The 13012-nt window shown below is 33.7% G+C and overlaps 1 protein-coding gene and 1 long non-coding RNA gene across 4 annotated transcripts in view; one reads left to right on the forward strand and one right to left on the reverse strand.

Annotated features, from left to right (window-relative positions):
• The window catches only part of LOC147839397 (uncharacterized), a 765501-nt gene that overhangs the window by 588703 nt on the left and 163786 nt on the right, over positions 1 to 13012 (forward strand). The gene's annotated exons all lie outside the window — the stretch shown is intronic.
• The window catches only part of slc5a6a (solute carrier family 5 member 6a), a 40581-nt gene continuing 27778 nt past the window's right edge, over positions 210 to 13012 (reverse strand). Inside the window, exons 7-17 of one of the 3 annotated variants that reach the window (XR_015517806.1) lie at positions 12242 to 12382; positions 11924 to 12053; positions 9914 to 10002; positions 9715 to 9827; positions 9521 to 9588; positions 9325 to 9411; positions 7513 to 7685; positions 7299 to 7402; positions 6545 to 6666; positions 4604 to 5093; positions 2551 to 3213 (exon numbers count right to left, since the gene is read on the reverse strand). Coding sequence is in view for 2 of the 3 variants with exons in the window: in XM_087297439.1 (XP_087153565.1) it covers positions 4932 to 5093; positions 6545 to 6666; positions 7299 to 7402; positions 7513 to 7685; positions 9325 to 9411; positions 9521 to 9588; positions 9715 to 9827; positions 9914 to 10002; positions 11924 to 12053; positions 12242 to 12382 (1189 nt within the window). In the remaining variant the exon portion in view is untranslated. 3 annotated transcript variants of the gene reach the window in all.

Raw genomic sequence — 13012 nt, forward strand, 5'->3', positions numbered from 1 at the left:
TTTTTACTTTTATTTACTTTGAACATGTATATAGAATAAATCAGTACTCTAAGTATTTTTAGGTTAGTAAAACATTAATTTGTGCAGTGATAATACTGTAAATCGTCTATATAAAGCTTCAGCAATTAATTCCAACAGAAAACGTGATATCTACAGAAGCCTAAAACTTACAACTGCAACAGAAGGTCAGAAATGTGAGATAAAAAGGCTTTAAATAAGAACTAATTTTATTTTATCATGTTGTGAAAAAGCTTCCAAAAACATAATAATAATAGTAAAATATTATCACGTCACGTTATTCGAAAAAATTCCACACTAAAATCAGTGAGATGTGGTGCGAATGGTGTGTTAATAAAAAAATGAACTCAATAATAATGGAGTGTGATGAACATGAAGCCGCATAGCATGATTCTTTGGAAACAAATGTAAAACTGACCGGACCAAAATGAAACACCCACAATAAACAAACAAACAAACAAACAAACAAACCTTCAATTAATAGATGAAAGACTTCAACAAATTCTTGACCCAGAGCGCATAACCTGAAAAGATAACCCACTGTGTGCTTGTGGGATTGTGACACGTTTAGGGAAAGCTTCCTTCAGGCACAATACAACAACTACAAATGGTATGGCTTAGAGTAGACTGAGCTGTGAATTGGGACTAGACAGCAAAGCACAGAAGAAGAAGAAAAAAACACCACTTTAACACCAATAAAACAAATCAAACTATACGATAAAACAAGTGCAACCAGGTCATGTGCTAATACTGACAATTATGATCAGTAACTCACAATGAGGTTTCAATTCTATGCAGTTTGTGTTCCTAGTACTCTTAATACTATAACAAGCATCTTCTATATCTAAAGATCAAATAAGATATAGAGAAATTTTTTAAAATTACATCATATAATACATATATTAGTATAATAACCAGTGTTGGGTAAGTTACTTTTAAAAGTAATACAATACAATCTAAAGTCACTTAAAAAAACTAATGTGTTACTTTTTAAGGAAAGTAATGTGAACGTCTGTGCTGTGTTTTTATATTTTGCATATGTTAAACTATTGAAAAAAACAATCAAATAAAGAATAAGATAGGCTTAAAGGGATGGTTCACCCAAAAGTTTACTCACCCACCAAGTGGTTATAAAACTTTAAGACTTTCTTTCTACTGTTAAACACAAAAGAAGATATTCTGAAGAATGCTGAAAGCCTGTTACCACTGACTTCTTTAATAGGAAAAACAAACAACATGGAAGTCAATGGTTACCTGCTTTCAACATTTAATAATAGTAATATTAATAATAATAATAAATCTTTACATTTATATATCGCTTTTCTAGACACTCAAATCACTTTATACATTGAGGGGAATCTCCTTATCCACCACCAGTGTGCAGCATCCACCTGGATTACGTGATGGCCAGACAGCGCCAGAGCGCACACCACACACCAGCTCATAGGTGGAAAGAGATGAAGCTAATTATGATTAAGGGATGGTTAGGAGGCCATGATAGACGGAGGCCAGTGGGCAAATTTGGCCAGGATGCCTGGGTTAAACCCCTTCTCTTTTTCAAAGGACATCCTCAGATTTTTAATGACCACAAAGAGTCAGGACCTCGGTTTAACATCTCATCCGAAAGACGGTGCTTACTGAGCAGTCCCCTTCACTATACTGGAGCGTTAGGGCCCACACAGGCCACAGGTTGAATGCCCTCTGCTGGCCTCTCTAACACCATTTCCGCCAGCAACCAAGCCTTCTCATGTGGTCTCCCATCGAGGTACTGACCAGGCGCAGGCCTGCTTAGATTCAGTGGGCGACCATGTGAGAGTTGCAGAGAGCTAGCTCGAAATATCTAAATATCCTCTTTTGTGTTGAACTGAAGAAAGAAACTCAAAAAGGTTTAAAATAAAGGGTGAGTAAATTATGACAGAATTGCAATTTTTTTCTTTTTCTTTTTTGGGTGAACTATTAATTAGAGCAGCATGATATTAGAAAAATCAATCATTGCGATATTTAGTTATTCTGCGATATATATTGCAATATGATTACCATTTCAGCAGATGACTCGAATATCTCTATTTGAAAAGGATTAAATCACATTAGATCGGCTGAGATGATTCTATAGAGAAGTGCATCAGACTAAAATAAAAATAACCACCTACAAACAAAGATCAATGCAATTAAAAAATACAAGATTCAATTAAAATAAACAATGTTTTATCGTTTTCTGAGTCTAGCAGTATTTAGGTATAGTAATTAAATAATACAAATAATTCAATAAAATTAGTCAATATTAACGTTAAAAACGGTACAGTTTCTTAGCCGTGAATGCTTTTAAAATCATTATACAGTCGCAGGCCTCAAAACTAAATAATAATATAAAGACTCCTGCAATGTGATTACTGTGAATGATTACGTTGTGATATCGATGCTGAAGCAATATATTGTGCAGCCCTAGTATCACTTTAAGATTGTAATCTATCACTTTTTTTGTACCCAACACTAATAATAATATATACCAAGATTAAATCTAGGCTAATTTAAACCTTTTTTTGCAATGCTAAAGTATAGTTAGCCAAGCTCTCGCACTGCAAAGCATCATGGGAATTCAATAGTGAGGAATCCAGATGCTTAAAACCCATTAAAGCCATGCTCTGTTTGGGTTATAGACTATGAAACGCCGGACTTAGGCAAAAAAATCCATTCACAAAACTACATCATACATTCATGTGAGGAGGCACTTGTCACAAACGAATGGGCTTCAATGAGGGAACTACAGATTCTACATGCATTCCAGTAATTGAATCTATTACAATATGGCACTTTTTTATACTGCAGAGATCACGGTGGACGTTTACTACATTTTACATTTGAAGTACTAGCAATTCTTCATTCACTGTAAACGTGGTTTAGGGATCAAACGTATTGACTGTAGTGTTTTTTCGAAGGCAAACAGAATGGAAAGGCTCATGGTAGTGAACTTTGGACGAAACAAAAGCTTTGGGTGAGAAAACCCCCAAAATTATGACATCGAATGAAAACGATTTGTGCAAATCGTGGTCTTTAGAGAGATAAACCATCCAGCTTAACCTTTCATTCCATGGATGTACATATATTTATCAGTATAAGTAATAATAAAGGGATAATTTAGTCCCAAAAATAAAAATAGCTGTCAATTTACATATCCTCAGACTATCCAAGATGTAGGTAACTTTTTTATTCAGTAGAACATGAACACTCGTGTGTCAATGTAAAAATATTAAGTTCACAGAGAACAAAAATGGCCATGTCAAAAAAAAAAAAGATTAATTAAAGCATTATATTTTAATGTATTTTACACTTTAGATGATATATATTTCTATACCAGCATCAGTCCTGATGAGAACTACCAACAAATCATTGGATTTAAAATTGTTTAACTTTTTAAATCACCGTTTATTTACATAATGCTAGTGTTCTTGTTGCTGCTTTATTAAAATAAAAATATATTAAATATAATAAAATATATTAATTTCCAAATACTGAAAGCCTAAGCTGATATTTTTGGATTTTTAGACCATGTCCACAACTACAAAGGTATTTGTTTTTAAAGAAATCTCTGTCCACATGACAATGCAAAAATGCACTGAGATGCAAGTTAAGGGCACGCCAAACCAACAGGCGGAGTTAAAGACATTTTTATGCCTAGTTCACACCCTTAAGTATTTTTCATTAAGTTTATTTCAGGTGTAAATTGCATCAAGTCATTGCAGACATGAGAATAGAGGCGGATTACTGTCCCAAGGTTGCATATTAAGGAATACTTGAGCAGAATTTGCCTCATTCACTTCTTCTACGTTTGGTGTGATCCCAGCCGTGTTAGCCAATTAGAAAGTAGAAAACAGTGTGCACGAAGATGTCATGGAGTAAAAAAAACCACACTGTACACAGAGTTTCATAAAATCTTCACCCTGGCTGAAGTTTTCAGAACATTTTGGTTTCAGTCACCCCAATACTCAGTTTTCGTGGGGACAAATAGCGAAACCACATAGAAAAAATTTGAAAATACCCGTTCGTGTGGACAGGGTCTTAGAGTCTGGTATAAGCCAATTATCAAACATCTAACTTTGGCGCATCATCTCAGAATTGAAAAAAGAATACAAAAAAGAACTGGATAAACCAAATTGGCCACTGTGTAAGTGCATGTGTGTGAATGCAAGAGTGTATGGGTGTTTCCCAGTACTGCGTTGCAGCTGGAAGGGCATCCTCTGTGTAAAACCTATGCTGGAATGGATGGTGGTTGATTCCGCTGTGGCAACCTCTGATCAATCAGAGACTAAGCTAAAGGAAAATGAATGAATGAATGAATTAGTTTCAAAAGGGACATTTTCGTCCTGAAGGTCCTGAGTGTGACTATATTTTGTACCTAGTGTAAAATAGATTAATGAAAGGAAATGAGGTTACACAAGGGTTAAAGAAGATTGTAATTGTTTTTTAAACTCAAAGTTCCATTGGCAATTGACTAAATATGAATCACCAAGGACCACGATTGTAGCTTCCTTAAATGTTCTACTGAAGAACTAGTAGAAAAAAAAAAGTCACCTACATCTTAGATGATCAAACTATTTTCTAAAGATTCAATTTTAGGACGAGTAAACAAAAGTATTTAGTTGATCTCTTGAGCGAGTTCATTTAACGGGATCTCAAATTCGATAAAACAGACCACTGGCATCATGAAGCAGCACATATAAACAGACAACCCCCCAAACCTCCATCACTGGCAGTTCAGGGCACATCGTACCAATATTGCAGATACAAACCACAGCTTATGGACCAATTCGAGAGGAGGGAACGGTGAGGTCGTACATTTAAACCATTTTGGCATCGGAACCAACATTTTTCTCCTAAAGCCTGCAGGAGATTGAGTTACCCTTGAACTGTTGTTGTCACAAGGCTGTTTCTTGTAGAGTATGGGCGAGGTTACAAGTCGGTTGGGCAGTTACACGTTCTCCTTCCTCTTCCCTGAGTTTGTCTTCCTCTTTAGTGCAGGCTACACCGTTGCTCTCTTTCTGGGCCATCCGGTAAGGCTGACGGTCCAGATCTTTGGACTAAAGCATAAATAATAATTTATAAACAACCATGAAAGAGATAAAACACCCAAAAATGAATATTTCCTCACTATTTACTCCCCTCAAATAGTAAATAGATTTAATAGATTTAATTTGGAATAAAATCCAAACCTTTATTTCTTTGTTCTGTTAAACACACAAAAAAGATATTTTTAAAAATTTCAGAAACCGGTAACCATTGAGTTCCATAGTAAGACAAAACAAATAGTATGGAAGTCAATGATTACAGGTTACCAACATCTTCAAAATATCTTTTTTGTGTTCAACAGAAGACAGTGTCAAACAGGTTTGTGACAAGTGAGGTATGAGTGAATGATGACATGATTTTCAGTTTTAAGAGCCCTGTCCCTTTAATCCCACATTTTTTCTTGCAATTTCAGTACTTGCATTTTAATCCTTAAGCTTGACTGAAGGTGTGTCTGAAGTTGGAGCTGACGCGATCGTCATAGCAGCGTCAGCCAATGAAATTCAGTCAGCAATAGGCCACTGTCTAGCTGGTGTATTTGCATATAGCGATATGATTGGCTGACGCTTCCGTCAGCATATGCTTTAGGCAGTGGATGCCCTTCCAGCTGCAACCCACTAATGGGAAACACCCATACACTCTCGCATTCACAAAGACACTCATACACTACAGTCAATTTTTATTTACCCAATTCACTTACACTACATGTTGTTCGACTGTGGGGGAAAGCGGAACACCCAAAATACTGTGAATATGGGGAGAACATGTAAACGCTACCCAGAAATGCACTGAACTGGCCCAGCTGGGGCAACCTTCTTGTTGTGAGGCGTCAGTGCTAACCACTGAGCCACCGTGCCACCCACTTTAGATGTTTTACAATATGGTCGTTTCGCTGGTTTGTCCATTAATGCCATCCCATCGCAGCATTTTTGTTATCATATTATCTTGTAATAAAACATATTTACATGACTTTTTTAATGTGCATGCTGGAATCAATTGAGTAAATGTGTTTCCATCGTAGTTTATGCAGTTTTTTAACGGATAAAAAGTTTCTAGACTACTAGATTGAGTGTATAAGTTTATGCACATCTAGGCGTTTCCTTTTTGCAATTTTCCAAAATGCACATAAAAACAGGTGGAAGGAAACATAGCTAATGTGTTGTTCTACTGATCAGAATTAAGTAAAATTTATTCCTCTAACTTTTTCTAGATGTGCAAGCAGTGAGTAGGTAAACTGATCTGATCATGTGACATTGCTACATTTCGAATCAAAACAATCTAAGATTTTCATAAAAAAGTTGAATGTCTATCCCGAAGCCAAGAGCAACCCTTCTGGAGGTTCCAGAAAAAGACACTCACACAGTTTTGACAAGTTTGGGATTGAATGTGTTAATAATGAAAGTGTAAATGTTGTCAATAAAGCTGAAGTTTGATTTGTAATTGCTAAGCTTTGTGAGTGATGTACCTTGTCTTCCAGAGGAGTTACACAGCAGAGTTTCTCCCTGTAGCGCTGAGGCAGAAAAAACAGCAAATTTCCAAGCACTGGATAAACCGTACCTGGGTTTAAATCTTTCTCCTTCCAGGGTCCTAAACAGACACAAAGCACAAAAAAGTTTAGTTACTGAATTTGCTTTTTCGGTCATCTAAAAAAAGAAAACTTGAAGAGAAAAACTTTAACAAAAAAAAAAAGTTGATGTACTGTGATTAATAAAACTAAACTGACATGAATAAAACAATTACATCATAAGTGATTATTACATAATATAAAGCTATTATTTTGTAGTTACAGATTACAAAAAAGGAACTAAGCTGAGAAGGAAATGAACACATGAATGAATGTTATAGTTACCCAAGTATACTTTGTTATAAAAAAAAAATATTCTTATAATAGATCCTATAATGATATCCTAAAATGCCAAATTACAAAATTAACAAAAGAAAAAAAACATAAATTGATAACATAAAAAAAAATTATGTTTTGTTTTCCTTTTTTCTCAAATTTGCTGAATCCATTTTGAAAACATCTGCTCACTATGACTAGACAATAAATTGCTTATGCAATCCAGGGTTTCTATAAAAGAAACTTTATCAGTAACTAAAGCCATTAAAATTTGACATCGATAAACCAAACTTTGAACTATTATAAGGCTCATATATCCAACAACATCATATAACCTGGTTTATGACTATATACAGCATTTATTAGAAACACACTTCACCTGTAAGAAAGCTGACCACCAGTCCCACCACCACAACTGTAGCTGAATTATGAGCACTGTACCACATATATGACAAAGAGTACAGAGCCTGAACTCCAGAAGGCCTGAGAAGACAAGACGATACAATAAATGATCAAGTTTAACAATTTCAAAAGGCTTCATCAACTATTATCAGATGATTGGTCTGAGGAAAGCATCATTGGTTTCTTTGCACCTGGGTTTAGTTGTGGTGAGTGTCGTCATGACAGCTGTCGTCATGTTTCCCACATCGGGTATGATGGTGGCATTGATCACAGGTAGTGCAGAGAGAGACATTCGTGAAACAAAGCTGCCGATGCCGATCCAGAAAGCCATGACCAGTCCTGATGCCAGTCCAACCAGTGCACCCTGAAAAAACAAACAAACAAAAACAAACAAACACTCATTCCATTAAATCACATCATAACACCTTATCATTTAATGGCTGCATTCCAGATGAGATACCTTAAAGATAAATAATTATAAAACTATTCAAAACTTTGTGATCGGGAAGAGTAGTTGTCTTTAAATCAGAAAACTCAGTTTTTAACAATGTGTAGGATTTTTTCATTATAATATCCAGTAGAACAGTGTTATATGCATTGCTGACTTGTGCATTTGTATTATCTCAAATGTTTCAAAGAATAAAATTGAAAATAAAATTAAAATACAGATAAATAAGCTTTTTTAACAAGTGACACACACTGTCTTGTATGGTCATGCTTATGACATCATACACCCTCAATTTATGGTTTGTTTTTATAGAAAACAGGGAATCAGGTCCACATACTGCCACTAACTCGGTTAGTTCTCTTGTGTCCACATAATATAACTTTCCCTGTAATTCAGTCAATTCTTTATTCCAACATGATAAATAAACTGCTAGTCAGTCGACAGTTCGAACTGTAAAAATATTAAGTCCAGTTGAATTTAGTAGCCTAATATGCTTTAACTTTCCACCCTGAAAAAAAATATAATCATACATCGTTTGTAAGAGTTTATCACTTTCCCTTTCCTTCGGCTTAGTCCGTTTTTAATAGCCTAATTTTAATGAAGTATAAAAGATGTGCTAGGATGTAGCACTGAATTAATGAATACATAATCATTAATTGATTAATGACCATAACCACAACCTTCAAAAAAAAAAAAACTTTTGATTTACGCAAATTATAGAGAACGCCCCACAGACTACGAAAAATACAGAAATACGTATTTAAACGGAAGAATCACATCCCTGTAATGTGTTGAGTGTTTTATTAGACTGCCCACATCAAAATTATAACAGAACTCTAAAATGCATTTAGTATGATATAGCAGCACTGCTTTTCTCCATGTGATCACAACAGGAATAACTGGAAGCGGCCGACTAAGACATAATAAAGCTCTGTTGCGTTCATGCTGCATTGCGCTTATCACAATTTAATGTTTCAGATCAAACTAATTTATACATTAGTCAAAGACAACACATCAGGCAGTTGTTGAACTGAGGTTAATATTGTTAAGGGGAAACATAATAATAATAATTTGAAAATAATTTTGACTGTTTTGAAAAAAGTTTTGATCCACTTCATGCTCAGCATATTTGAGTACACCCCATTTTGAAAATATAGGTAACGTATTTTCAAATTTTTAAACAAAACAGATTTATTAAACAGATATATTTATTAAAATATTATTTTAGTCACCAAACATATTTAGAAATTGAAAGATAATACAATTAAATTCAAGCCAAATATTGCAAAAATAGTTTATAAATATAATTAAAAATAGTTTATATACTAACTTAAAAGATAGATTTGTGAGGGGTGCACTTGTATATGCTGAGCACTTTGATTGATGAAGATTATACTATTTCTGTTTTAAAAAAAACAACTGTTAATTTAACTGTATAAATTGTTATGTAATTGTAATCTCCGCTGTTTACTCAAATTTGATTAAATAAATACAAATACATTTTTTAAAAATGTTACTGACATCAACCTTTAGAAAAGTTTACTGTCTTACTTACAGTGGAATTGGCCCAAGGGAAAAACATCCCGAGACAAAAAAGACCAAGTAGAGGTCCTCCCACCATCCCAAAAATACTGAGTGCTGCCTGTAAACATTAGGAAAAAAACGATGCTCACTGTAGGGCCAAACTCTATATAACAACACCTCAGTTTTATCTTTATTGACTTTATTACTATATCCAATTAAAGACTCACCTGCAGCACAGACCCCATTAAGGACGCGATGTACGCCATAGCCAAACACACAAGCCCATAGGCAAGAGCTGTGTGGAAATATAATTAACATAAATTAATTAATTAATTAATAAAAGCTTTCAGTTAGTATGGAACATTTTAGAGGATATGGTCCACTCCAATTATAAGCTCTGCCTTTTAGACAGTCAGCTTACCCAACATTTTGGATAACAGAGTGGCGCGGGCCTCTGTCATGGCTGGGACATGAGGTTTGATCAGGTCCTCCATGGTTACTGTTGCCAGAGAGTTAAAGGCCGATGAGATTGTGCTGTAAAATAAAGTGGGCATTGGTATTAGATATGTAATGAAGTCTGATTGTAAAACAGGAGTCGTGGTGACAAAAAGTGGTAATACCTTAGAGCTCCACTAAAAAGGCAAGCGACAAATAGTCCTGGCAAACCAGGAAGATCCCTCAACACATCCATTACAAAATACAACACCATCTGCAGATGGACAGAGAGGTAAAGAGTTACACATTATGTATAGGTAAAGAGAAAATTATTAGTCCTCCTGTGAAATATTAATTATTTTTCAAATATTTACCAATGCTGCTTAAGGAAGAGAAGACTTTTTTTTCAAGACATCTTTAAACATGATATATTTAATATACTAACAATGTTGTATAACTAAGCATATTGTCTTTTTCATAATGAGAGTACATAATATTTTACTAGCTGTATTGCAAGTTACTAGTATTCAGCTGAAAGGAATGGGATTTAAAGACTTAACTAGGTTAATTATGTTAAGTAGGCAAGTTAAGTTACTTAAGTGGACAAGAGTAGTTTGTTCATTTATATATTTAGATATACATGTTCCTTCCAGTTAAACTATAAGAAATAAGAAAAAAATATTATAGGAAATACTATGAAAACTTCTTTGCTCCATTTAACATGGGATATTTCACACACATATATATATATATATATATATATATATATATATATATATATATATATATATATATATATATATATATATATGTATATATATGTGTGTGTGTGTGTGTGTGTGTGTGTGTGTGTGTGTGTGTGTGTGTGTGTGTGTGTATATATATATATATATATATATATATATATATATATATATATATATATATATATATATATATATATATATATATATATATATATATATATATATTGGTTTTAGCTTTAATTCATGCTATTAAAAACCATGAACTAATACTATTATCTCAATAAACTGCTAATTAGCTGCCTATTAATTTTTACCTCCTGAGACCCAAAGAAAAAAAATATTATTTGCTGCTTTTTTGTGATTTCTTACATCCTTTGGGTTAAAAAAAAATCTACAATTTAGAGTTTTTATGTTTTGTTTTTATTTTTCATTTTACAGCATGTCCACGTCCACAGGACCACTTTAGTTAAAAACGACCGCCAAACTCAGATAACAAAATTGTACAGGATAAGGCTGTAAAGGGATATTCATCCAACAATAATGTAACAAAATAAAAAAAATTAAATTAAAAAAAATTTCCTTTTGTATTGAAATTCCTGAAACAGTTTAGTCTGAAGGAGAGCTGAACTCAAATAAACAAAAACAAAAAAAGAAGAAGATATGTTAATCCAAACCAAACTCAACATAAAAACAATTTAAAACTGATTGTCATTCTCTAATCGTCACTAATTGTCTGATTGTCAGACTCTAAGTCAGAGTCTCCCTCTACTATCTTTTAAAAAATCCTCTCTGCTTCAGTTCTGCCTCCTACAACATGCAGTCATTAATTACATTAAGATGGTCCTGGTGTCCACTATATTGGACATTTAAAAAAGCATGATATTTTGTAACACAAACAATATAACAGCTTTGAAAGATAAATTTATTGTTCCCAACAATTTAATAAACAATTTAATAAACAAATATATATATATAAGTAATAATTGTAGTAAAAAAACATTTGAAAAGCAAAAATTTACATGCCTCTCTTCTTCCCATAAAATGTGCTTGTTTGTATGCTGGCCATTTAGGATGCCGTGTAAGAAGTGGTTCCTAGCATGTCAGCCAATCAAAAGCCAGTCATTAATACATCCTTGCTGAATTAATGGAGGAAAATAAAAATACTGACCCACAAATATAAAAAAGTATTATATATTTTTGGGGTTTTAGCTTTGATTCATGCCATTAAAAACCATTAACTAATACTATTATCCCAATAAACTGCTAATAAGCTGCTTGTTAATAGTTAGTAAAGTAAAAGTTGGGTTTAGAATTAAGAATGTTGAATAATATCATAATTAATAACTACTAAAAACAATTAATATTGCAATAATAGGCCGGTAATAAGCCAGTAGTTAATAGAATTGTGACTTAAACTGAAGTGTTACCATATTTTTATTTGTTTCTGACCTGATCATTAGTTGTAACGTAGCCCTGATCCAGAGGGCTTTCCTCCCCATATCGAGCGTACATAACCAAACCCATCAAACAGCCCAATGTGAGCACAACCTGCTGACAAGGAAACACCGCATAGCAGGACCTGGAGAACAAGACACAATGTACAGGCCTCTTCATGAAAAAAAAAACAGAGAGGCAGTTGAAAACAACATAACATAGTTATATTCTTTCTTAACACAACACAACAGAAACAGCATGAATGGTGTATATAATAAGTTTATAGTCTCTATTAAATTAACCATCATGAGGATGGGCTGGGTGTTTTCTTACATGATGGCCTCTTTCTCCGTGCGGGAGCTGAGGTATCTCTGGACCTGAGCCTGGTTCACTCCATACAGGGCCAGCATGAGAAAAACACCTCCAACTCCTAGGGTCCAGAAAGTGTGCCTCTCTAAAGGGTCAGGGTTCAGACTGCCATGCGGTCAACAAAACAATGAATGAAAGCTTCAGTTGCAGTCCTGGTATGTGGATCAGTGTGTCCTACATAATCTTAAAGTAGCAGTTCACTTAAAAATTCAATGAGCACATTTACAGTATTGTACATGAACACTCCCAAAAATCAGTTTATTCATGTAATCCCAATTTACTAGTGAACTAGTATCTCACCATACAAGTAAACCCCTTTGACTTTATAAATAAATATGTTTTTTTCCAAGTAGTGATCTTAAAATACTTACTCTATGACTATATTGAATTTTCGTGTTGCAGTTAATTGTTGAAGATTATTTTGTAATACATTTTTTTTCTACATCTTTTTCTTTTAATTTTTTCTTTTAACTTTAAAATTTCCATCATGAAAACAAACTTCTTTTTTGTGTAAATGTGTGTACTGGCAATAAAGCTCTTTCTAACTCGGAGAATAGTATATCATATTATCATATTGAACTAAGCTGCAAAAAAGATTACTTTACCAAGTATAATATCAAAAAACAGTTAGTGCATTGCTTAACTGTAAATACATGTAAATACAGGGTAAACATATTTTTTAAACATTATCAATTGCAAAGGGATTATAAATACAACAGGTAACACTTTACAATA

Source organism: Danio rerio, chromosome 20, assembly GCF_052040795.2.
Source record: "Danio rerio strain M-AB ecotype USA chromosome 20, GRCz13ab, whole genome shotgun sequence".
NCBI classification, from domain to species: Eukaryota; Metazoa; Chordata; class Actinopteri; order Cypriniformes; family Danionidae; genus Danio; species Danio rerio.